Consider the following 22,852-nt stretch of genomic DNA (forward strand, 5'->3'; position numbering starts at 1 on the left):
TCTCAATAACAAAACTCACCGTTTTCTGTGCAAAAGGAGTTGAATTGTCAAGACCATTCCCCAAGTACAGTATAAGCCTATAGGCAAGACACGGAATAGAAAGTAGCAGCATATTCAATGGGGAAAGAGTCAGCTGCACTGGGAAACCACAACAGCGGGTTAGGATTTGTCATACAAGTATGATTTCTCATCATTACTAGAAAAATAGATCACATACACACCCCCACATATTGTTTTCTTCCTGTCCCTCGAGGCTTGTACCCTTCATAAGGTAACAGGAGAATGCACATAAGGGGCATTCTTTACAAATTCCTTATAATTCATCTCACCTGTTGACTGCTACAGTTAGTCAAGGAGAAGCAGAGGCAAGAAGAGGGTGGAGGGAAAGAGTAAATTATTTCTACACTGAAATCCAAACTTATTATCATCTGTAAAGATTATTTTGCGCTCACTGTCAAAACCAAGTGTGTTTGACTTTAGTTTTAGCATTAGAGTGAATGAATCTTTTTGCTATCTGAACTCAGTTTAAGTGAACTTAGTTTAAAGAGTTCAATCTGAGGTGGAAACTTAAGATGACATATCAGACTGAAACAAACTACTCTATTGACCTAAGTACACTTAATCTCATTCTAACTACCCATGGGACGGGGATAAATGGTTTGAGGGGCACAGGAGAAATCCGTAGAATAGGGCTGGCAACTTATGGGACTCTGATAAGGAACAAGTGTCGGGTTAGAATTAAATATCATGTATAGTGCATGTTGACTGCTTTTAAATGGTATTTGTAGAATTGAAAGAAGTGAAATAGTGGGGATGGAGTACACTTACATGCTAAATATAGCATGCAATTAAGAAAAGCAAGAACGATGGTCTCTTATCCAGGCCAGTCCTGTGCAGCTGTTCACTGTAAAGGAGTTAAACTACCAAGAAAAATACCTCAATCTTCCTTGTGGAATTATAACAAGCAGGGGCTTCAGAGAGCGAAGTCAGACTGCACCAAAATTAATTGCTCCTTGTCTCTTCCCTAAAGTACTCCTTAACCCAGGATTCATTACGCAGACACAGTTTTGTTTCTGGGCCAGAAGTTTACCCAACAATATGAGATTTTGCAGCTATCCACAACAAAAAACTGTAATTGCAAACCCCAATTTTCTTTGTACCCAGTCGTCACATATTGCATGAATTGTTCATCCTCCAGTGTCTACAGTGTTCTGAAACAGCAAGGCAGATCAAAACACCCAAGTTTTTTCTACTGTGTAACTCCTACTTGGCAGCATGTGTTTTAGCTCCTCAGTGATCCTGCTCCACAAAACAGGCCCCCAGCCCCTTCCCCTGCAGTTCCGTCTTCTTTGCCTTCTCCAAATGTAGCACTAAGTCAAGAGAGAAAGCAACTTATTGAATGGTGACTGCCCCCACTCTCCTTTTCCACCGTCTGTTCCCTGGGTCCAGTGGTATAGAGTCAAATCCAAGCAGATTTTCCTGATGTAGATTTTGTTTCCTCTCAGGTTAAGTAAAAAAACAACAAACCACTACCCATACTTTTCACCTCCTTAGAAATCAAAGGAATTCTATGCACTCTTTTCCATAGCCAATGGAAAAAAAAGAGCAGTTATATAATCCATATTTACAGGACAAACTGATTAGTGTATGAATAATGACAGCCAAAAAACGAGAGGCACAATCCTAACCTAGAACATAAAAGTAGTGTTCAAAAAACAAAGTGGAGATTCCTTCTGAAGTTCAAACCACGGATTAGTCTGTGCAAACAGTTGCTAAAACTATTTCTGACTGGCAGTTGGCTTTTTACTCCTTTATACAATGGTATTGAGAGAACAGTGGCTGTGATGGCTGCCCGTAAGAGTTTCTGCCGGTGTGTTTTCATTTAGCGGTGTGTCAGGAGGGACAAGAAAGGTGCTGCTGTCAGCAGAGTCTTCCAGCTCCACTGGAGAAGGACCAACTGAAGGAGGAAGTGATCCCTCTGTAAGCTGTGGAGATACATTACAGTTTCCTAGTGTTGGAGGACTGCTTTGCACAGTCTGAGAAAGAACTCCATCTGCAAAGGACAAAAAACAAGCAGAATCAGAACGTGAAGTATATAAACTCACATCCCCAAATAGATTTACTATCTGTATTTCTGGAAGCTCCGAGTTTTTCCTGGATTTGTATTAATGCACAAAGAGATGACATTGCAAAAGAGGAAAATTAGGTAGCAAAAATAAAAATTTAACATATAAATAAGATACTTGCACCAATCAGGCTCACTTATCTTGTCAGATACGCTGCTATAAAATTCCAAATTGGAATGATTTCTACAGTACGTGAATATCACAGCTGCAGAACTGAAGAGCACTGCTGGGTGAATCATTAGAAAGTGGTAATTTTGCTCAACTTTTGGGGGGTGTGCGTGAGGAAGTGGGGAGGAGAAAAGATGCTGGATCTATTTTATTCAATATGTCTTGTACTTGACATTTGTTCTACTTTTTAATACCAAACTCTATAGACTTATCGCCAGAAAGACCAGAAAAGGAACCAGCAGAGTGGAAACCAGGTAACCCACCCAAGGTAAGGCTTGAAAATAGGTAAGGCCTAAGAGTTAAACTGCTTGCAGCATGGATTCCACGTGTAATTTAGGTGATCCAAAGAACCTTTGGGAAAAAACAAGCTGAATAATACCTTATAACAAAAGATTAACCCATTGCAGAAACAGGAGATTCTATTGTGAAATATATCTTCCCATCGCAATTTAAAAAAAAAAAAAACGAAACACCTACATCCCAGCCAAAATGGAAGAGAGGAAGGAAAGAGAAGTTTTCGCCTGCGTACCTGGAGTGGAACAAAGGATGCTGTCTGGATTGACAGACGCCTCATAAGGAGGAGGTGGGTCATCTGGATGTTGAATATCTGGGTACTTATAAGCAGTATAGGGTGGAGGCGGATCATGGAAATGAAATGCCCCGCCTTCCCCATCATCTGAAAGATGTAGTGGAGTAAGGCCAGTTCCAAAACCATCAGGACCATAATCAAAACCAGGCATCCTGCGTCCCAAGTTAAAATGGTGCACTATTTCAAGAGAAGAAAAAGAAGTCAGCAACTTTATCCCATGCTTTCTTCTTCAATTTAAGGCAGATCTCAACACCTTTTTCAACTTTTCACACTCGAGGAACTCATGTCTCATGAAGACCTAAAAGAGTCTACATAACCTATACAAGTCAACTTACTGCAGTTACACAACAGTACCCAGGCCCACCTGCTCCCAACATCTCTGTCCTGGATCACAACTACATTTGAATCTAACCTCTCCAAACTAGGGAGATCGCTTACACATAGAAGGTATTTTGGATCTGGACCACATACAAACAAAAAATATCTTTCCATTATTGGCTAAAAGAGCTCAAACAGGGACAAGGTGAGTGTTGATACAGAAGGTTTTTCTTTGAATACGGAGTGTTTCGGAGAACCAAAATCTGTAAAAACCTTAACTAGCTCAGGTAGGTGGTACAGAGCCCCATTTGGGTATAATGTTGACCAGAATCTATAATCAGACTCACACTGATGTTTCCTACAGATTTGTATTTCTTTTAGTCTCTTTATTTTGAGGCGCACACACACTACTTAGATTAAGACTTGTAACATATACGGGCTACTTACAATTTGCTCCAATCAAAGACTCGATGCGCTCTCTCCGCCTCTGGCGTAGCCGGTGGACCATGAACAGCAGCAGAGAGAGGATGAGGAAGGAGGAAATGCAGCTGACAATCAGACGCATTCCACCAGCCATTGAGTCAAACAAACTGTTGCCATCTGTTACATAAAACATATGAAAGAAGCCTGTTACTTTCGTTTAACACTTAATTTTCTTAATGTTCTTCTGTCAGTAATGAAGAGTTCAACGCAGAGTGGGCATTGATTAGCCTGGTTTAACAGTTCTCTGTATTTCAAAAATGTAAGAGCATTATGAATCATCAGGCAATTCATCTATTTACTGCAAGATGGTCTAAACATTTCTAGAATTATCTTAATCAGCCAAAGGGATGAATTTTGAAGGACTCTGGTCCCTGAAAACAAGAAAAAGGAAAGGTTAACAGTATTCTGATAATCCACTGCTTTCCCTGGCAGTTATACTGAAGAGGACAGCAAGTCTGCAAGCTATGGGAAAGGCCTGAGAGCTGGCACTACTATATACTATTCCTACACAACTTCTGGACATCTTAACTTTTACATTCCAACAACATTTTCATTATTATAAAGGAAGGTCATCCAAATTCCATGTCACTTGTACACTGGTTAACACCATTAGAGTATTTTTAGTTTCTGTCACTTAAAAAGGTGTATCAACGTGATAATCCTCTTTCAGGAACTGAAGAGATTAAGGTAAACAGGAATTAAATCTTTTTCTAGAATGACATAGAAAGCAAGTGGCAGAACAGGAAACAGACCCAGGAACTTACGACTTTGAGAGCTCTATACCATTGCTAACCAGATCCACTCTTGGAAGGCTGGTACACACAAATTATTACTGTTCCAGACACGACAGATATCCACTTTTCACAACTGAACTAATCACAGTTGGTTATGCTAAAGTAGCATGCACACATATAGATACTCTACACAAAGGAAAATGATGAAAAGACGACTACGCCATGTTCGCCGCACCAATATCCCACTTAAGATGTCTGAATGAGAAGGCACCCAGGTCAGCTGTAGATAAGAATCCAGATGAAGTTGCTGCACAGCCTGGTCACCTACTGCTGCAAGACATAAGCACTACCAGGTACGATCCCCCAGCCACCGCAGTGCCTCCGCACTTCTACAGCAATCAGCCAGGCCCTGGCCACCTCTCCCTTCCCACACCCACACAGCTGCACAAGGTCTGTTCATATTTTTCCTTACACCAACAGCAGCCAAAGCTGTATCAAAGATTCCTTACTAAAGAAAGCTAAGTGTCTCACAAGAATTTTAAGTACTGACTTGCTACAAATGCTAGTAACGAAAAAATCCACCAGATTTATACGTCATTAAAGTACATAGTTAACAGGCTGGTATTTATTATGTAATGCATTCTTAGCAACAAGAAATTCATTTAATAGTGCACCATGCATAGAGCCCGAATGTTACACCCTCTCAAATCTGGCTGTGCAGTACAAAAGCCTCTATGCTGTCAAACCTTTTAGCAACTCTTACTGTCAGAGCTTAAACTGATGCAGGCACACACCTGCCAACCAAGAAAACCTCCTGAACACCACAGATCTGCCCTTGTTCCTCCTCCGTTTTACAGCAATGTTGACTTCATGAACATCATAAGTCAGTGCTAATAACTGTCTTAAACAAAGTGACTTCAGTAAAATATACACACAGGCAAGCACAAGAGGCAGAAAGCTTATAGGCAGAAAGCCTGCCTTCTGCATATTCTCTTTAGGCCAGCTACAACCGCAATCCTTGGACATTCCAGGGCATCTTTGGCCTCTGCTACCCTGCACTCAGCCTGTGAGAGCTCCTAACACTCAACCTGTTTGACTGGATAAACTATTGTCAAGTAAAGTCCTAAATTAAAAAGAAAGACAAGGACCCAGCTTGTACAGAACAAGAGAAGTGATCAGATTCTAACCCAGATAAATACAGGTAGATTATTTTATAAAGGTTAATTTACACTCGATGCAGTAGTAATACCCTTTAACCACACCGATTTAGTCAGTAGAAAAGCTTCTGTACCATCAGCTCTTTCAAAGTCTTTTATTTCCTTTCCACAAATAAGAGTCACAGATCTGTCTAAACAAGAGTCACACATAAAAATTATTATCTGCCACATCCACAGAGCAGCAACAGACAGACTACCTTGGCTTCAGCATTAGTGCATAAAAGATCTTCCTCTGCTATCTATCCTCAACTAAATGAGGTGAATCTTCTTTCAGGAAAGTATAGCTGTGATTGCTCAGCTTACTCCCACCACTGAAAAATTCCCCTACTATCAAGTCCTTGAGTAATACTCGTTACCCACTTGCAATCATTACTCACCCACTCACGCTGCAAGAGCTGATTACCTGCCAACCCAACAGCAGGATTTATTGCCCCCCACTCTCTACTTGGGTGATTAATTTACTTACTGTTGATTAGTGAACTGTTTTCTTTCCCTTGCAACAAAACTTAGGGAAGATATATATAAGAATTGGACAAGGATAAATACATGCTGATTAATGAAAGTAATTCATTAACTTTGTCATCTGGAATAGTCATTTATAAACACCCAGAAGGAAAACTGAAATGCTTAATTTAAAAATTTCAGTGTTTATCCCTAGCTGAAGTAACTTCATTATGAACGAAGTCTCACGACTATCTGATGATTCCTCTCTCAAACTAAGTTACTAAAAAAACCCAGAACACTTCAGGCAAGAGTATAATGAAACAGGCTTATTTAGCATCAGTACAGAATGAAGAGCTTAAGGATCTGAAAGAATGTGGTAAAATGCACTCTTCGAATCACTACTCATGAAATAGTTAAGACCCATAGCAATAAGCAAGGATTAAAGAACACTGCATGAGGTTATCGTGGGTCATCTTATCCTGTCTGTTGGATGATGCTTTGCTGACACTGGTCCTGAAGATAAAAAAAACCAAAGAAAGTCTTAACTCTGCTGGCAAGAACCAGCCTTCTCCCCACTCTTTCACCGATCGACCTGCAACACAAGCCATGAATATCTGCTAAGCTTAACCCTCAGAACAAGTGTGAGTGACAGCAAGGAACCGCCAGTGGCCTTCCATAATTAACTTCTGTAGTTAAGACAAATAAGACGGACTGCAAATCTGGAAGCCAATAAGCAACCCTTCTTTGTAACAGGCTGAAAGAGTAGCCTCTGATGGGAAAAGCTGGCCTTCTGCGTCTTCCGTAAGAGTTCAGAACAATAGTTTTTTGGTGCACTTACATAAGATTAGGTTATTTTAAAATACCAAGCAACACCAGCATTGCAGACTGGCTGAGGTTGGAAGGGACGTCCCGAGACCATCCAGTCCAACCGCTGCTCAAGCAGTGACAACTACAGCAGGTTGCCCAGGACAGAGTCCGATCAGGCATTGAGTATCCCCAGAGATGGGGACTCCACAAACAAACTGCTCCAGTATTTGACCACCCTCAAAGATAAATTTCATTTTGCAAGTCTCTTTACAGAATAACAAGCCCACACTACCCACATCTCTAAATGATGACTAACGCAGTTCCGTTAGGGTCAACAGAAGACTTTACTGATCCAAATCAAGAAGTTGCACTAAGATGCCAAATCCAATAAGCAAGGTTGCATGTCCTGACTATTATTGAAACTCAAAAGAATGTGTAAAATTTGCTTCCCATGTGATCACTGCATACAAACTTCCATACACATAAGTGCTCATGTCCAGAAATGATGCAAAATTAGTTTCCAAGAGAAAAATCTTTTCTTTTCATGACAGCTAAACATGACAAAGGAACCACGCAAGTTGCTCTGCTGAAGATCCAGAGTAGAGCCACATCTGCTGCTTCTTCTATATAGGTAGCATCAAAGATGAGTAATTATTTCTAGCTACAGTCTGAAGTGTTTCATTTCCTGTGATTTTGAGATCTTTCCCCACAGGGAATTTGTACCCAACAACGTTGAGGCACTGAAAGAATGCATCATTTCAAACAAAGTTATACCGAAAGATAACCAAGTTGAGCACTGAACTCATTCAATTCGATAAAACTGTGGCAGTCAACTCTCACCTGGGTCTAAACATGTAAATTTGCAGCACTCCTTAGGGTCCTTGCGATACTGCTGACACCCCTGGGGCCGTTCACACAATGCAGCCACGCACATTTCAGGTTCACCATTGTGACAAGTGCAGCTCAAACAGGGATCATTCCCTTTTGGAGTGAAATAGTAGCCTTCATCGACAATGTTGTCTTTGATATCAACACAAGTCTGGCCTAGAAGAGAAACACACATCAACACTGCAGTGTCTGCCAGCCTGCCAGACAAGAGTCTAGTTTATTCTGCTGCATTAAGTGATTTGTAAATATAAGCAGGCCATCAGTTAAAAGCCACACCTTCATGCTAAAACAGCCTAGAAAAGGGATCTCCAAGGAGTGGGGGCTATAATGTGTCCAGAGGCACTCAGGGATTATTTACTGCTTAAAATTGACAAAGCAATTTTTAACAGAATTGGCATGCTTCCAGGCATCCTCTCCAAGACACAGGAAAGCAAGTGGTCTGAGAAGTTTAAGTCTCACTATCAATGCCTGTTGCAGCTCCCTCCCTCTTTCCTGGTACTTAGGAAAAGCTGGATCTTCTCTGGACCAAGCCTGAAGGACATTCATAACAGGCCAGGCCTAAGAAAGGGAAGCCAAGCACTAGCACTTCAACTGTCCTAGCTGCATCTTGATCCCTGTGTAGCAGAGGAAGTTGAGGTGTCTTCTGTTCACTCATCTTTCCTCCTGCTCATCTCAAGGCAGTTACCAAAAGCAGAGAGAGGGAACATAGACAGCATAGGACCTGTCAGGTGAAGGAGCTGCTCAGGGAGGGTGGCCTGTCCCCTTCACCCCATGGAGGTCAGCTCAGAGGGTCCACAGGGAAGTTCAGACTAGAAGAGGCCTGAGGAGGTCTCCAGCTCAATCTCTGGCTCAGAGCAGGGTCAGTTGTGACGTCTCAACAGGTTGCTCAGGGTTTTATCTAATCTGGTCAGAAAAATCTCTGAGGATAGAGGCTGCACAACATCCCTGGGCGTCTATTCCACTCTTGACTACCCTCAGGATTAAATAGTTTTCCCCGGTATCAATTCAAATCTCTTTTTTTCAGCTTAACGTCCCTTGACTCCTGCTACACACCTGGCTCCATCTTCTTAATTAACCTCTTTCTAAGTATTGGCAGCAGCTGTCAGGTCCCCTGGAAGCCTTCCCTTCTCCACGCTGAAAGAGCCCCATTCCCACTGCCTCACCTCAAAGGGCAGGAGTGTCAGCCCGCACTGCCATCATGCTGGCCCCTACTGAACTCACCTCAATTTGTCATGGTCTTGTCAACACTTTTCTTGCACTGTGAGGCGCAGAATCAGACACGGCGTTTTTCTGCTCAAGTGATACACCTGATAACCTCAGCGTCCAGTTAACATTTCAGCAGAGCTATTCCTCACGTCATTCCAAAGAGATGACCAAGAAGGTCATCTTGTGATAATCACTTTGACTAAACACATGTCCCTCAATATTTTACTACATCAAGGTAGATAAGGCAATATCCTGTCTTCCCAATTTTCAATATTTCATGTGCAAAAGCAGGCAAAGAAGGGCCGAACTGTCTTCCCTTGCCACTCTGTAAGTCTTTTTTCCTCCTTTAAAGAAAAAGCAAACTTCTCTCCTTGCAGAGAAGCACCATCTACGTCTTGAATATTACCTGAAAATACTATCAATACCTCTGTTGGTATGAAGCCTTTTGTAGTAAAGAAATGCAAGATATAGAATGAAAGCCATTTTTTTCACTTTAAGTCAGTAACTCCACTTGCTTTATTTTTGCACCCTAGTTCTAATAACTGGCTGGAAAGAATTTAATAGAATTTTCTACATTCAAATTAAACCAGAAATAAGTGTTTCCTCATTTTCATGTGAAGTTAATAATTTAAGAGTGATAATTAATAAGGCGCTTTTTTGAGATCTTTTTCAACTACACTTTATTTTGAGGCTGATACAGCTGTTTTACAATAATTTTTAGTGAAAATCTCTACTGTGGCTGACAACGACACACTATGATGCTCTTATTTAAACCCAGCAGAAATTTAAGTTCCGCTCCCACCCCTTTCTTTAATTTACTGAGCAAAAGGTAGGAAGAATAACTAACCCATTTCCCCATATTTGTTATATGCAAACCAAAACCAACTTACTCCTTTTGCAGAGGAATGAAGATTTCTCATAGCAGTTTTCAGCATACCAGCTGTGTAAACCATGGTGCCGAAGGGTAGGAAAATGGAAACATTGAAGCTGGGCACAAAGAACGTTTTCATTTTCAGACATAGCCGTCCCAAAGATAGGGTCAGGGGGTAAAAATACTTCTGAAGAGCCTAGAACAAGATGCACTGGAATAAGCAGCCTGTGAGTATGCAAAGCTTTAGAAAGACTCTGAAATATAACTCATTTAATGCACATCAACTCAGGTTACTGTCCTCTCCTTTAGCTTCCATTAGCAGCACTCCTCTGGGGGAAGGCAAACATGGGGAGGGAAGCGGTGACTCACAGAGAAGAGACTGCTGCGTTCAAAGTATTGGGTAATTTCGTCATTCTGCACCAGCATGAGCAATGTTCTGATCTCTCTACAAGTGCTGCTTTTCAGAGCCCTGTGGGGTTTGCCTGCCAATAGTTAGGCACCCCTTCAAACAACACTGAGTTTGGCTTGCTGCAAGTGGAGTCAGAATGCATGCCAATCTTGTACCTGGCACTCCACACACTTACTAGTGCCTTAAAGACACCTGTACATCTATCCCATGCAGTGCGCCACTGTCCTCCCACGCCTCGTGCTGCTCACTGGGAGTGCAGAGCAGTGCCATGCAGAGAATGGGGCTGCAACACCACTTTGGCTGCTGCAGGGATGCTAGGGACTGTCTGGGTCTTCCAGTTACAGAAGCATCAAGAGACCGCATTGTGATGGGTTCCAAACAGCGCAAGAGGTGCTGAAGGCATTTTATAACTTTTAAAATGTTGTTTCCAACCACTCTAAGACGAATGGGAGACACAGCAGTTGTGGAAACTAGCTTATTTCATACGTTTTCAGAAGTCTACTTTCCAAATCTGTGTACTTAAACACTGACTTTAACAGCTCTTGCAGTTAGCAAACTACACAGTCTTCTCACATGATGGTCCTTTCACACACTGTTAGCTATGACAGGTTCTGCTTGTTTAATTTTTTTTAAACGCAACTATGTTCTCCTACCATTTTTTGGACAGCTTGCCTTCCACATCTCCCAATAACAAATTGAAATTTCCAAGCTATAGGATGCTAGATCGCTTTTCAAACATACTAGGAATTCAAAGTCTGCCTCACTACAAGTCAATGAAGCTTAAGTAATGTTTTTCAGAAGCTAGTGAATGCTACTATATAATTTATTTCATATAGGTAGCACTTTATTAAAGGGAAAGCTTGGAAACAAAAGAATATATGGTATTGAGAAGGCTTAAATTTACATAATGCATCAAATTAAGTAAATAAATTATACCTCTGGTTTTTAAACACGGTCAGCAGATGGCACTACATTCAGCTTTCCAAAAGCAAAGCAAGTCCTTTTAAGTACGCTTTTTGACTTGGCTTCGCAGAAGAACCTACCTATATAAACAGGTTTGTCCAGACCAGAAATCCCTACTATTAGAAAAAGTTGGACTTTCCCTCTCCCCTGCTGTCCAAAGACATCTTTAGCTGCTTCACTTTAAGGAAGTCATGAAAATGTTCTTGCTGCCACACGAAGGAGCAGTTTCTTCTGAATATTGTCAACTCTGTTCACTTTAACAGCAAAAAAAACACAACAAAGTTTTCGTGCACGGCAGCATGGCGCACAAGTACTGTCAGCGAAAACTATGCAGGGTTCTATGGCTTCTCACGTGTCAAAAGAAGTGCCTTCTGAGACTCAGGCATTTAACAAAATTCTGTTCCTCTTTATCTATCTGTACGTAATAGACAGTCTTCCTTCCAGACTTTCCATTACTGAAAATTGTATGAGAAAAGAAAACTAGTCAGATTAGTTTTCAAATGCTACCCCGGAATTCTCAGTGATGGTACTTAAAAAACCCTTTGTTTTAAATTTTCCATTACCTCAATCAGTATAATATTTAGACATTTGATTCTACACATAAGAGTTCACTTAATGAATTTAAGATTAACTAACCTCACCTAATCTCTCCATGGAATTAGTTGTAAATAAAAGGTATAGAAACATAACTTTGCATTTTCAGCAGAGGGAGCTCTGCGTTTTGCAATCGAAAATCAAAAACTGAAACACATCATCTTTCCATGAGACGTCAGGGTGAAAAACATGAAAATTACGCTTGAAAATAAGACACGTACCAAGTATTAAACTCTTACCTTTTGATAGTGTAAAGCAAAACAGCTCCCCTACACTATCAGCAAAAGGAGTTATGTAGTTCTTACAGACAATATTCATGCTTTAAGACAGTTTCCACAGGCCATTTAACTAAGCAATAATTTGAGAAGCCTACCTTTATAAGCCACTTCCCAGTGACCTTCTAGAGAGTGGTTTCGATTGGTGATCACATACTGATAGCCGACCCAGAACCTACAACAAACAACCGAGTTAGATTCTAAAGATACAAGCTAAAAACACGCTAACAATAGAATAAACCACAGAGAACCTTCCAATGTCTTTATACTTAAAAGCTAACTTTTAAAATATTTCAGCCCATATGTTGGCAATGTAGAGAGATTACAGTCAAGAGACAGAAGAAAATACTTAATATATTGTTTTCCATGGTTACAAATAACAACTCTTTGTGTCTTTCATTTCTACTCATAATAAGCACCTTATTCTGTTGTTATGGCAGCATTTCAGTATCTCAAACTCCAAAATCACATAAAAACATCCAAAAGTCAAGTATTTTGAAAACATTTGCAACTTATGTCAGACTGTTCTGTATCAAACCACCTAACTCTCCAGAGACAGAGGCACACCATTACTGAACCACTCATTCACAGCAGCCCACAAGACAGAAAAAAACCCACAGGTAAAAAAAGGAATTATCTGCTGTGATTTAACAGATTGAAATATCTAAAGTCACCACAACATAGTTCTAGCAACTCAGAACGGCTTTTTACTGCATTCTCATCTCAAACTTGCCATCTTTGTTAAAGCTACATGTACTTAAGTAGCAGTTAAAGCTACTGGTACTTAATTTTTCTGTTGAATAATTTAAAGGATTATTTCTAGACAGGGTAGTGCAGCAGTCACTGTAAAATCCATCTTCCCTGTTGCAGTTCACGAATACTAGTATGCTGCCGAGACAGCCTGAAGATAAAAAGACTCTGCTGAACTGTAGCCTATCTGATAAAGTTAATTAAAACATAAAATACAGATGGCCACTGCCAAACAGTCAACAGCATGCTTATACTGGTTTATCAACCTGAAATCAGTTTTACCATTAGATTTTCTAAGCAAAATGAACTACCAGCATTTGCATCACACACAAACCATTCTCATGTAATGTGCAATCTCTGTCCTTTCCTTACTACTCACCTTCGCTGATCCTTCCTTACAAATGCTTTTTCTTCCAAGTCCCACTCCTGCGCCAGGATAAACCTTAGCTCCTGGTCTGCAGTGAAGGTGGCGAGGGACCCGTTCACTCGCTGACATGTCTGCACGGCGTCCCAGTAGTTCTCTCCATTTAAATACACTCTATAACAGCTGGCGGTGCCCTCGTAGTGATGCCATCCTGTTGGGCACTTTCCTAGGAAACATGAAGAACAGAAGGGAAACCATTCCCCCCAAATTAGGATCTTCAAGATAACATAGCAAGATAACAAGATAGCATCTTAATCAGTTTATGATGATGCAATGAATAATCACTTGGATGTGCATAAGAACCATCCTGCATACACTTCACCTCACCAGGACGTGCATACGTTACAGATCACCAAAGACTGACTTCACTACAGCTTTTGATATAGGAAAATCTTTTAAATGTATTTCAAAAGATCAAACTCCTGTTAACGTTTCATTGTGCCGTGAAGCCTTTAAAGTCTTTAATTAAGACTGATGATCTACTGTGGAAAACATTTCTCAGCACATCTTTATAAATCCAATCAGTTTGATCAATCCAAGTCAAAACAAGCAGCAAGAGGCAGGAAGGAAAAACCAGAGGTGGCCAATTTAATGATTCTGTCTTCCTTTTAGGTGGCTGGCAAAACACTCAACTTGCTGTGACGTATTCAACATGCTTTTACAAACAGCTTCAGTAATAGTCACATAATCCTGCTCCCATAGTCAATCACTAAAGACCATGAGGGTTCTGGGGCAACTATTGTTTGCTTTGGAAAAGCATCACTGCAAAGGGGATCTTCAAGAAGGAAGAAGGTGATGGTTTGAATTGCTGTCTCTGCTTTCTCTCAATTAACCACACTAAGGGAATATGCAACAAAAGCCTTGAAACATTTCTGGATGAAACAGGCCCACGGGTTTTTGAATGGCATTCTTGGGGGTGATGGGCAACTAAGAGAATCACAGAGACAGGTGGATTAAATTTAAAACAGACAGGAAATACAATTTCAGTACTTGCATTTGCAGCATTAATTTTGCACAACACTTGAGAAAGGATCTTGAAAGTCACAAACTGTTTTATGTTCATTGCATGCATTTGCAGAGTTCCTGTTCTCAAGCTTCTTTGTTCCCTTCAGAAGCAGTGATCACTATCATTAAATAATGACATACAACTTAGATTTGAAGTCCTTTTATTAAATATCTTGCCTTATCCTCCATTTCTACAGGATCTTTTAAGATCTACTGCTCACATCACTAAGACAGGATAAAATACAGTATCAATCAGACTGCAGAGCATAGTTAAATATTGATGTATCGATTTCTAAATTGTTTTATTGTCCTCTATAATTTTTCCTAACATAATTTATCTACCAGAATCCATAATAAATTGAAGCACTTATTTTAACAAGCACTTTTGTCCTCAAAAAAAAAAAAAAATTCAACAAATAGGTGAATTGTCACTTTTGCTAATTATTTGTCTTTTTCAGAAGATCATCATAGTCCAAAGCAATCATTCCCAATTACTGCTATACTGTCTTTCCCCCATACCCTCCTTCCTAACCTGTTCCATCCTTCCATGCTTCCCTCCAAGACTAATCAGCATTGTCTCACATTCGCAAATCACCAGATGATCCCTGGAGCAAGGGGGGAACAAAGATAAAAGGGAGAAGGCAGGAGAAACTTAAGTGTTGTGAGCCTGGAGAGATTCAGAGGTGGTAGTCACTACGAGCTATGATCAGTGGGAAGGATGCTTGCAGACATCTGTAACACTTCAGGAAAGGCTGGGACGAGGACGCCGACAGCAGCACTAGCAGTGCTGCAGGTGGGACAGTAGGATGACATTGAAGTGATATATTTGAAGAGTCCCGATTGATTGATGGGAGCAACGTGGCAAAACCCATTCAAGCGCTACATACTGCCTTGATAGGCTTTGCCCTCAGAGAAGCAAGTGAAGATTTTCCTTAAGTTCCCCGTTCCCTAAAGAATATTTTCCCTACTAAAAAGGATAAAAAACTTACATCAACAGAGAGGCACTTAATGAACTAATAATAGTGCAACATCTCGAAGATCATCTTCAAAATCATTTCAATCTAGAGCAACTGATTTTGGTTTCCCCTCACCCTCAAGGGAAATGAACCTAACTTGTAAGCTCACATGAGGTGTCAGGGGCCAGGCTCCCAACCCTCTGCAGGCAGAAACCATCACTTAAATCATGGGCTTAGTTTTCTGCAATTGCAATAACTTGTAACAGAAAACTGAAACAGGTTTCACAAAGACAGGATTACTAGGCAAACAGAACTCTTCGCATGTACTGGCCTGCTATATAAATTTTGCACTATAACAGGACATATATAAAACAAATGTACAAAAACTTTAAAAAGCACCGTATGCGAATAAAATTCCTCTGCAAGAGAATAATCTATTATTAATTTCTCCTTTAAAAAAATTGCACAAATTGCTAAATTAATGAGCAGAGAGATGGCCCAGATTTCCCAGTCTGCAACTTACTGCTAAATCGGACAGGCTGTGCTACATTGACAGTGTGAAAGCGGGTTGTCTCTCCTCCTCTCCCTCGACTGTGCCTGGAGTCCATGTTCTCCTTCCCATGGTAAGTTCGCTGGTCCCCTGTCAAGCCTGGAGACCAGAAGGAACAGTCAGTACTGGTGAAAGTTGCAAACAAAGGCAGATGTCATTTATTAAACTTCCTCTAGGCTTTAACTCAAGACACAGATGATAAGTAGCACTGTCAGGTAAACAAAGATGGTAGAGCCCTGCAATAACAGCTTGGCCATTTCAGATGGCACGTAAGCAGAATACTCACAATTGAAAAGAACCAAAGAAGCCATCACATGAATCTTGCAGAGTAAGCTATATATTTTGGCAGACTCTCAAGAGCCTGCAGTTGTACACAGGACTCAATGCTGGTCATTTCAGTTGCTGGGGCAAACATACCACCCCCAGGACGCTTTATCTGTTCCTGCTTACAGGACTACCCACTCTCCAATTGCTCCCTCTCTCAGCTGGGCGTTCAAGGATGTAAGACAACTTCTCCAATATGTTTTCAACACATTCTTTGAGATGTAGAACAAAATTAAAACTGGGAAAAGAAACCTATCTTCAGCCAGAAGAGCAAGGCTTTTCAGTCTCCGTCAAACACCTAAAGGAAATGTTAGTTCATTATTTCTGAAACAAAACACATACACACACCATGCCCTCATCTCAGTGTCAGGGGTTTGAATGGACACACGGGGCAACTGGATTCAATAACTTAGGAAGAACACAGTGTAGGATGTTATTCCAGAAAAGGAGCTGGAGGACTCCATTTGCCTACCAGGAGTAAATAAGGTGGAGATGCTGCAGGATGGGCTGTGGCCAGCAAAACTAGCAAGATCCTAAGTAGGAAGGCTAGCACGGTGGTGGAGAGAAACCTTTTAGAAAGACAGAGACAAGCACCAAGAAAAATTAAAGTGGAAACAAGGAATTAACCTTAAAATGAAAACCCAAGAACGTAAGCATTAGAAATATCTACTGCTATGTTTTTTAATACTACTAGATGTTATTAAACGTAGTAAGAGTTTAACCAGCACAGAGCTACGCAGACATTTATTTCTAGATTAAAAAAAAAAAAATCAGCTTATTTTCTTTTAATGCTGATTAGTTCTATTTAGCCTCACTAAACCAAATCAACCAGTCACAGTCTCAAATAAAGAGCTAACAGAGTCTTCTTCAACAGGTTTAGCCACACTTGTTTGAAATACATTCAAAACTACATCAATAAAACCTTCTCCTTTCAGACTACCTTTAACAAGAAAGAGGTCCACAGCAATTTCACGGCAATTTAAACCCAGAACTGGAGACTGCTCGGTGTGTATAACCTGGAGGGGAAAGACCTCCAGCAGACCCACTATCTAACAATGCACTCCTCTGAACAACTGTTAGCATGGACCAGCAAAAATAATCACTAGCTGGAGCACAGGAACAGCAAAGTAGCTTTCCATTCATCTGGCTCTAGCATACCAAGTTTGCCCTGGGTTAATGGGATAAGCAAGGGATATTTAATTATCACGTTATCCTAAGAATTACATGTCTATAGAGATCATCCATTAAGAAATGGCAGTGCACAATGCACTCACATGGCCTTACAGGAATAAGGCACTAATTCAACTGCTCAACATTAGAATACGTTATTTATCACAGGCAAGAAGTTAGTGCCAAGAAGTTCAATTACTGTACATTTCAGAGTGCATAAAATGGTAAAATAATTTGACAGGGAAGATTACTGATTATTTTTTTATTAATTTAAAGGCCAATCTACTTTTAGTTTTAGAATCTGGCCATTCTTAATACTTGTGGTTCAGTAGCAGTGTTTACACTATGATTTTCAGAGCGATACTGAGACACTACAAAAGCAAATCTTTAATTATAATAAGATTTTTAAAAAATCACATCAACTAATGTAAAATGCTTTATGAAAGATAATTTAAGCTCAGCATGGGAAGCTCTATTTTCCCATGGCACTAAAAGGTAACAACTAAACCCAAAGGACCAGTAAGAACCAAACACACAAAGAATTAGTTCCCTTTCAGAAGCGAGAGCAGATGCAACACCATATGGCTGACCTTCCACGGCTAAAGAGAACGCCCACGAGGACTTAACAATTTACCTCCCCCGGGAGCCAAACAGAAGTTCACAGGTTTTAAAAATCGAGGTTAAGAAAGGGTTACTTGGGCTAACATCTTAAACTGACAGAATTTATGCCAGATGCTTTGAAAAATAGCTAGAGATCTCAGACAAAGCAAGTTCAATCAGCCCTCACCCAGGATGCCGGATGCTCATTCCTGCCTCAGCACCCACCTGCACAACAGAGTCGCTGCTGAAATCAGGCAGGACTGAAGAGGCAGAATCAGCACCACAAGCCCCTTCACGTTCAAGTCCAACCACTGTCAGCCGCTTAATAAACTGGCACTCTTCAAACATCAAATTGCTTCTATTTGAACTAAATTTTCAGTCTCTGAGAAAAGCAATGATGACAAGTTTTTCCAGGGCAGTAAAGAAATAGATGCTAACAAGCCACAAAGTCATTTGACTGCCATGAAAAGCTGCTGCAGATTCTGGTGGCAAAGGTGCAACTGGATTTGATTTCCGCTGTACTTTTTCAATACTCTGCAGAAGAATTTTCTATGTACTTTGCTTTTCCTGCTTCCTTTATAAAACTATTTTTATCTTTAAAAATAAATTAATATTGCCGTGGACTAAGCTTTAAGATAACAACCTAAGTGAGAAGATCACAACCTAACAATGTTTGAGTGTTTTACAAAGGAAAAGCCATCATTTTTATTGCTTATGTGCACACTTAATATTCTGAAAGCTATCAAATTTTGGAAGATCAGCTGTTTTCCAAGCCTTTATTCTTCTAGATGCTACAACCACAAGAAGCAATAACGGCAGTAGGAGTACTTTGCTAGCCAAGACAGATAGTTGTTTCTCTTGACTCTGTACAATTTGTAATGTAATTTGCTTGTTAGTTGGTGGAAAAAGGGGGAAAATTAGTTTAGAAAATTCATGGGGCATGATTCTTTTTCTTCCTTCAAGTACTATCATCTTGTGGACTGGAGCATCCTCAAATCTGTTTCCAAATGGATCAAGTCATGATTAGTACCCACCCAGCTCCTTCCAATTTACAGTTGCTATCTAACTCACTCTAGTATGACTGCAGTCTAAGTGGAGTGCTATATGTATATGTGTATATATATATATATATCAAGAAAGCTGCCCAACTCTGCTGAGTATTTTCAGCTGTTTAAAACTTCAAGCTACCAATTCAGGATGGAAATCTGCCGTGCTGGATGGCTCCTACTACAGTTTAGACCTCTAAGTTTCTTCAGATCTGAATCAAAACAGTTCAACAGTTGTTCAGAACAAAAATTAAGAGCTAGGAAGGGGAAGAAATTTTGCTCACGCTTCTAACTACTTTTTAATTGAACAAGTGCTGTCACTGCAACTGCAAAACACAGCCATGCTAACTCTCAGAAAAAGCTTTGTGCCATGTGTACAAGTTTTGCTGTTCCTGTTGGTGACACAAAAACCTGAGAGGACAGTCAAACTTAAGTTTGAAAGAAATATGAGCTTGCCCATTATTCAGAGGGGCTGGAAGGAATTCAATTATATTGTCTATACTCCTCTGTGTACATCCATGGAGATTATCTGCAGCATTTATCCACAGGATCTCAGCAATGCTTTCTTTACACATGAAAGCCAAGCACACAAGTAGAGCAGAAAGCTACTTTTTCGTCCCCCCTCAGTGCCTCCATCATTCGGACCAAGTGAAAGGAAGAAAAAAAGTCAAGTAGTACAAATTGAACACAAGCCACAGAGCTGAGGCCACATAAAAATGAGAGCTGGCACCAGCTGAGATGGGAACAGGCTAGAACGTATACATGCCGAGCAGCACTGCATGGGGGAAAAAAACGAGACGCCAAATGGAAAACAGTGTTTGGAGGAGCTAGAAGAGAGACTGCAATCTGCCACACACACCAAGATCTGCTTTGCAGCAGAAAAAGGGCAAGCAGACAGAAGACAGTGACTGCAATATGGACAGGTTTTTATAAAGTCAGGACTCATAAAGGAGATTGGATTTTGGGGACTTGAACTTGTTTCCAGAGTTTCTGTGTCACAGATGACAAGTCACTCAAGACAAATCCTTCACGAGGATGAATGTACTATGTCAAATCATGTCAAAACTAAACTGTTTGTGAAGCAACCAGGGTCTTGTCACATCTTATTTGTTCCAAGATTTCAGTTGCTTGTATTTAAACATGCATTCTCAAAATTCAAGTTAAAAGCTGCCTTGCCCCCTAAGCTCCAAATTTTCTGTCCAGCATGCTGCCTACTAAAAGCCTGGAAAGCTTTTAATTCCATCTGGCAATCTGAGTGGTGAGAGAACTTCAGAATTAAATCCATTTTTTTGCCTAAGATTTGGAAATACAGCTCATAAGTCCTCAGCGAAGAGTGATTCTTCTTACATTAAGCAGCTCCACGCTTTACATTATCAATCAAGTTATGCTAGGAAACAGATGCCAACCAAGAAGAGCACCCTGCTGTGCTGAGCCCTATTCAAAGTAATCGGTTGGCAATAAAGAGCTTATAATTTAAACACCACAACACAGGGTAAAAAGGATGCATCATACAGGAGTTCAGCAAGGGCTCAGAGAAGGTGTGGAAGCGATCAGTGGTTTTAATCATTATTAGCTAGCTTTAAAAAAGGAGATGTACTAAAAAGTGCACAAATGACAACAGTCATTTCAACCAAATACAAAATCCTTGGTGGAAAAAAAAGACAAAGCTGCTTATGATCACTGCAGAACAGGGCATTCCAGCTGCTGCTTTAACAGTCTCCGGCCATACCTTCAGCTGGTTCCACAGAGGAGACTCTGCACTCAAAGCTGATCTACTGTATGTGCTGAGGCAACTGAGCAACAAGGCTGCATGCTTCTTCCTGATCCAGTATCTGGGGAAGCCCTTAAGAACAGCACACAAGATGGCATCACTCAAGATTAGCATTTACTGTTTGATTCCTAGCAAGGCTGTTTCTGCATGAAATTTGGCTTCAATCTCAACGTAAAATCATGTAAAATCATACCGTTTGCCACAGAATTGCAGGGCAGCTTGTAGGACAGCTAGGCACTGCTCGCTGCTGCTGCCCCAGGACAGACGGCTGCCCTTGTGATGTCTGCGGCCTCAGGCTCGAGGAGGTAGGAACACTAAGAATTCAGCTTGATGAAACTTTTCAGTGTTCCTGCTTCTGACCAAGCAGGTCTCAGAAACTGTACTGAGAAATATTTTATGAATGAAGAATGTGGCATAAGGTAAGGGTGTGCACTACAGGGTGAGCTGAAGGTCTGCAAATTTAGATGCTGGGAGAAGCCGAAGGACTGCTGTCAGCAAAATCCAATCACTTACTCCTGGGAAGAATTCCATTTTTAAAAAAAATAAATAAATGAAGGAAGGAAACAAAACAATTACCAATATAACTGCAAGCTGAAACTCTGGTATGGATTTACAAAAAGCACTGGAATTTAAGACATCTGTTCTCTGTTCATACATAACAGAAACAAAGATTGAGCCTTCAACATAAGATCAGAACACAGGTTATGGGCCAGAGCTATACTAAACCCTGCTGCACTTGTACTGCTGCAAATTAGTTTTGACAAGTCAGCCTGCAAAGAAAGTGATCTGCTAGTCTGGTAGAAGCAAAGCTGGAAATGTAATGAGCAGTAGACAGCAAACTACAGAGCCTTTCCGTCTTATGGGTTTAAGCACAGAACTTTTATAAAGGTGGAAAAGTTACATTACTGCTTTGATTACTTGTATAGAAACGTGAGAGGAAGCGAGTAGAAATAATGAATTCTCATTTCTACAAGTCCCCATTTAAGATAGTAATGCCCGTTTCTACCATTTCACAGAAAACATGACTTTAGGATAAACTATTTTTAGGATCAATTACTACTGATATGGAGCAGTCTACCAATTTCACAAATCTCCACGGCTTAAGAACAGAGCTGCAGGAACATGAAAAATACACTCTTCCAGCTCACAAGAGCAAGCAGCCAACTGTTTTAGTCTACCAGAGAGATGAATGGAGGGTAATCAGTGCTGCAGAATCCACTGACATTTGCGTGTCTAGTGAGAAGGGCAGGGGGAACAGCACTTTACACATTGCAAGTTTGAGACAGAAAGGAATTCCGTGTTTTAAAGGGAAAAAGTCAATCTGAAAAGAGATGGTAAGAATAAAACCAGCTATGATGAGTCTCTTCAGAGAAATATATGGTGTAGCAGAACCAGGCATTTCATACACTGATTCAGACTGTAAATGAATTTATGTCTTATCTAACTGTGTTCTGAAAAAAATGCCAAAAGAAATTATTCTAATAAGAAAAGTCTTGGAGTTTTGGGTGTTTCTTGTGCTTCAGACAACAAAATTACTACACTAATTTATTAAATAATGATCCTCTTATTTTAATAGTTTTGTTACTAACATGAATGAAATCAGGCCTTAAAACGGTGAACTAAACCAAGCGTCAAATAACTTAAAATGGCATTGTATTAAACCTCTGAAAATGCAAACACAACCAAGTAGCCACTGAAATCCACCGTCATCATCACTACAGAACCCTAATTCACTGCCATTGGTCTCTTCTGGGTTGCTCACAGTAGAGTGTGCCATTAGTAGCTCAAAGGCTGAACTACATTCAGAGCCCTTTCTTGCAAGCTTTCTTTTCATGCTTCAGAGAGATTTCATACCTTTTAATTTAAAGAAGTTTTAATTCTCCAAGTTTCACAAGTCCAGGTGGCTTCACTAACTGGTTCTTTTAGTGTTCAGTCTGCCTTTATTGAGATTAAGAACATTAATTAAAAAGTATTTAAATTTAGTTGAATCATCTCACAATTGCTCATCTAAACCCAAAGGTTTTTTCTAAATTTAAAGCTGCATCACTTCTTGTTAATTCAATGGCCAAGCAGAAAGTTATCCTTTCCGAGTATGACACTCTGCCACTATTATTAGTAGCATGAGCACCCCAGACAATGGCCCAGGACTTAGCCTTTCCTATGA

At 40.3% G+C, this 22,852-nt stretch overlaps 1 protein-coding gene and 1 long non-coding RNA gene across 2 annotated transcripts in view; both read right to left on the reverse strand.

The window, feature by feature from the left end:
- Positions 1–22,852, reverse strand: part of DGCR2 (DiGeorge syndrome critical region gene 2) — a 42,932-nt gene continuing 20,080 nt past the window's right edge. The window contains exons 3-10 of the mRNA XM_054082328.1: positions 15,751–15,876; positions 13,222–13,432; positions 12,191–12,267; positions 9,871–10,047; positions 7,727–7,930; positions 3,649–3,801; positions 2,824–3,060; positions 1–2,053 (exon numbers count right to left, since the gene is read on the reverse strand). Coding sequence (XP_053938303.1) covers positions 1,812–2,053; positions 2,824–3,060; positions 3,649–3,801; positions 7,727–7,930; positions 9,871–10,047; positions 12,191–12,267; positions 13,222–13,432; positions 15,751–15,876 — 1,427 coding nt within the window. The 3' untranslated portion in view covers positions 1–1,811. The remainder of the gene's footprint in view (positions 2,054–2,823; positions 3,061–3,648; positions 3,802–7,726; positions 7,931–9,870; positions 10,048–12,190; positions 12,268–13,221; positions 13,433–15,750; positions 15,877–22,852) is intronic.
- Positions 15,884–21,808, reverse strand: LOC128853894 (uncharacterized). The gene is made up of 3 exons (XR_008452716.1): positions 20,882–21,808; positions 20,647–20,760; positions 15,884–16,399 (listed from the first exon to the last, which is right to left on the reverse strand). It is a non-coding gene; the product is annotated as an uncharacterized LOC128853894 (long non-coding RNA).

This window comes from Cuculus canorus, chromosome 17, assembly GCF_017976375.1.
Source record: "Cuculus canorus isolate bCucCan1 chromosome 17, bCucCan1.pri, whole genome shotgun sequence".
Taxonomy (NCBI): Eukaryota; Metazoa; Chordata; class Aves; order Cuculiformes; family Cuculidae; genus Cuculus; species Cuculus canorus.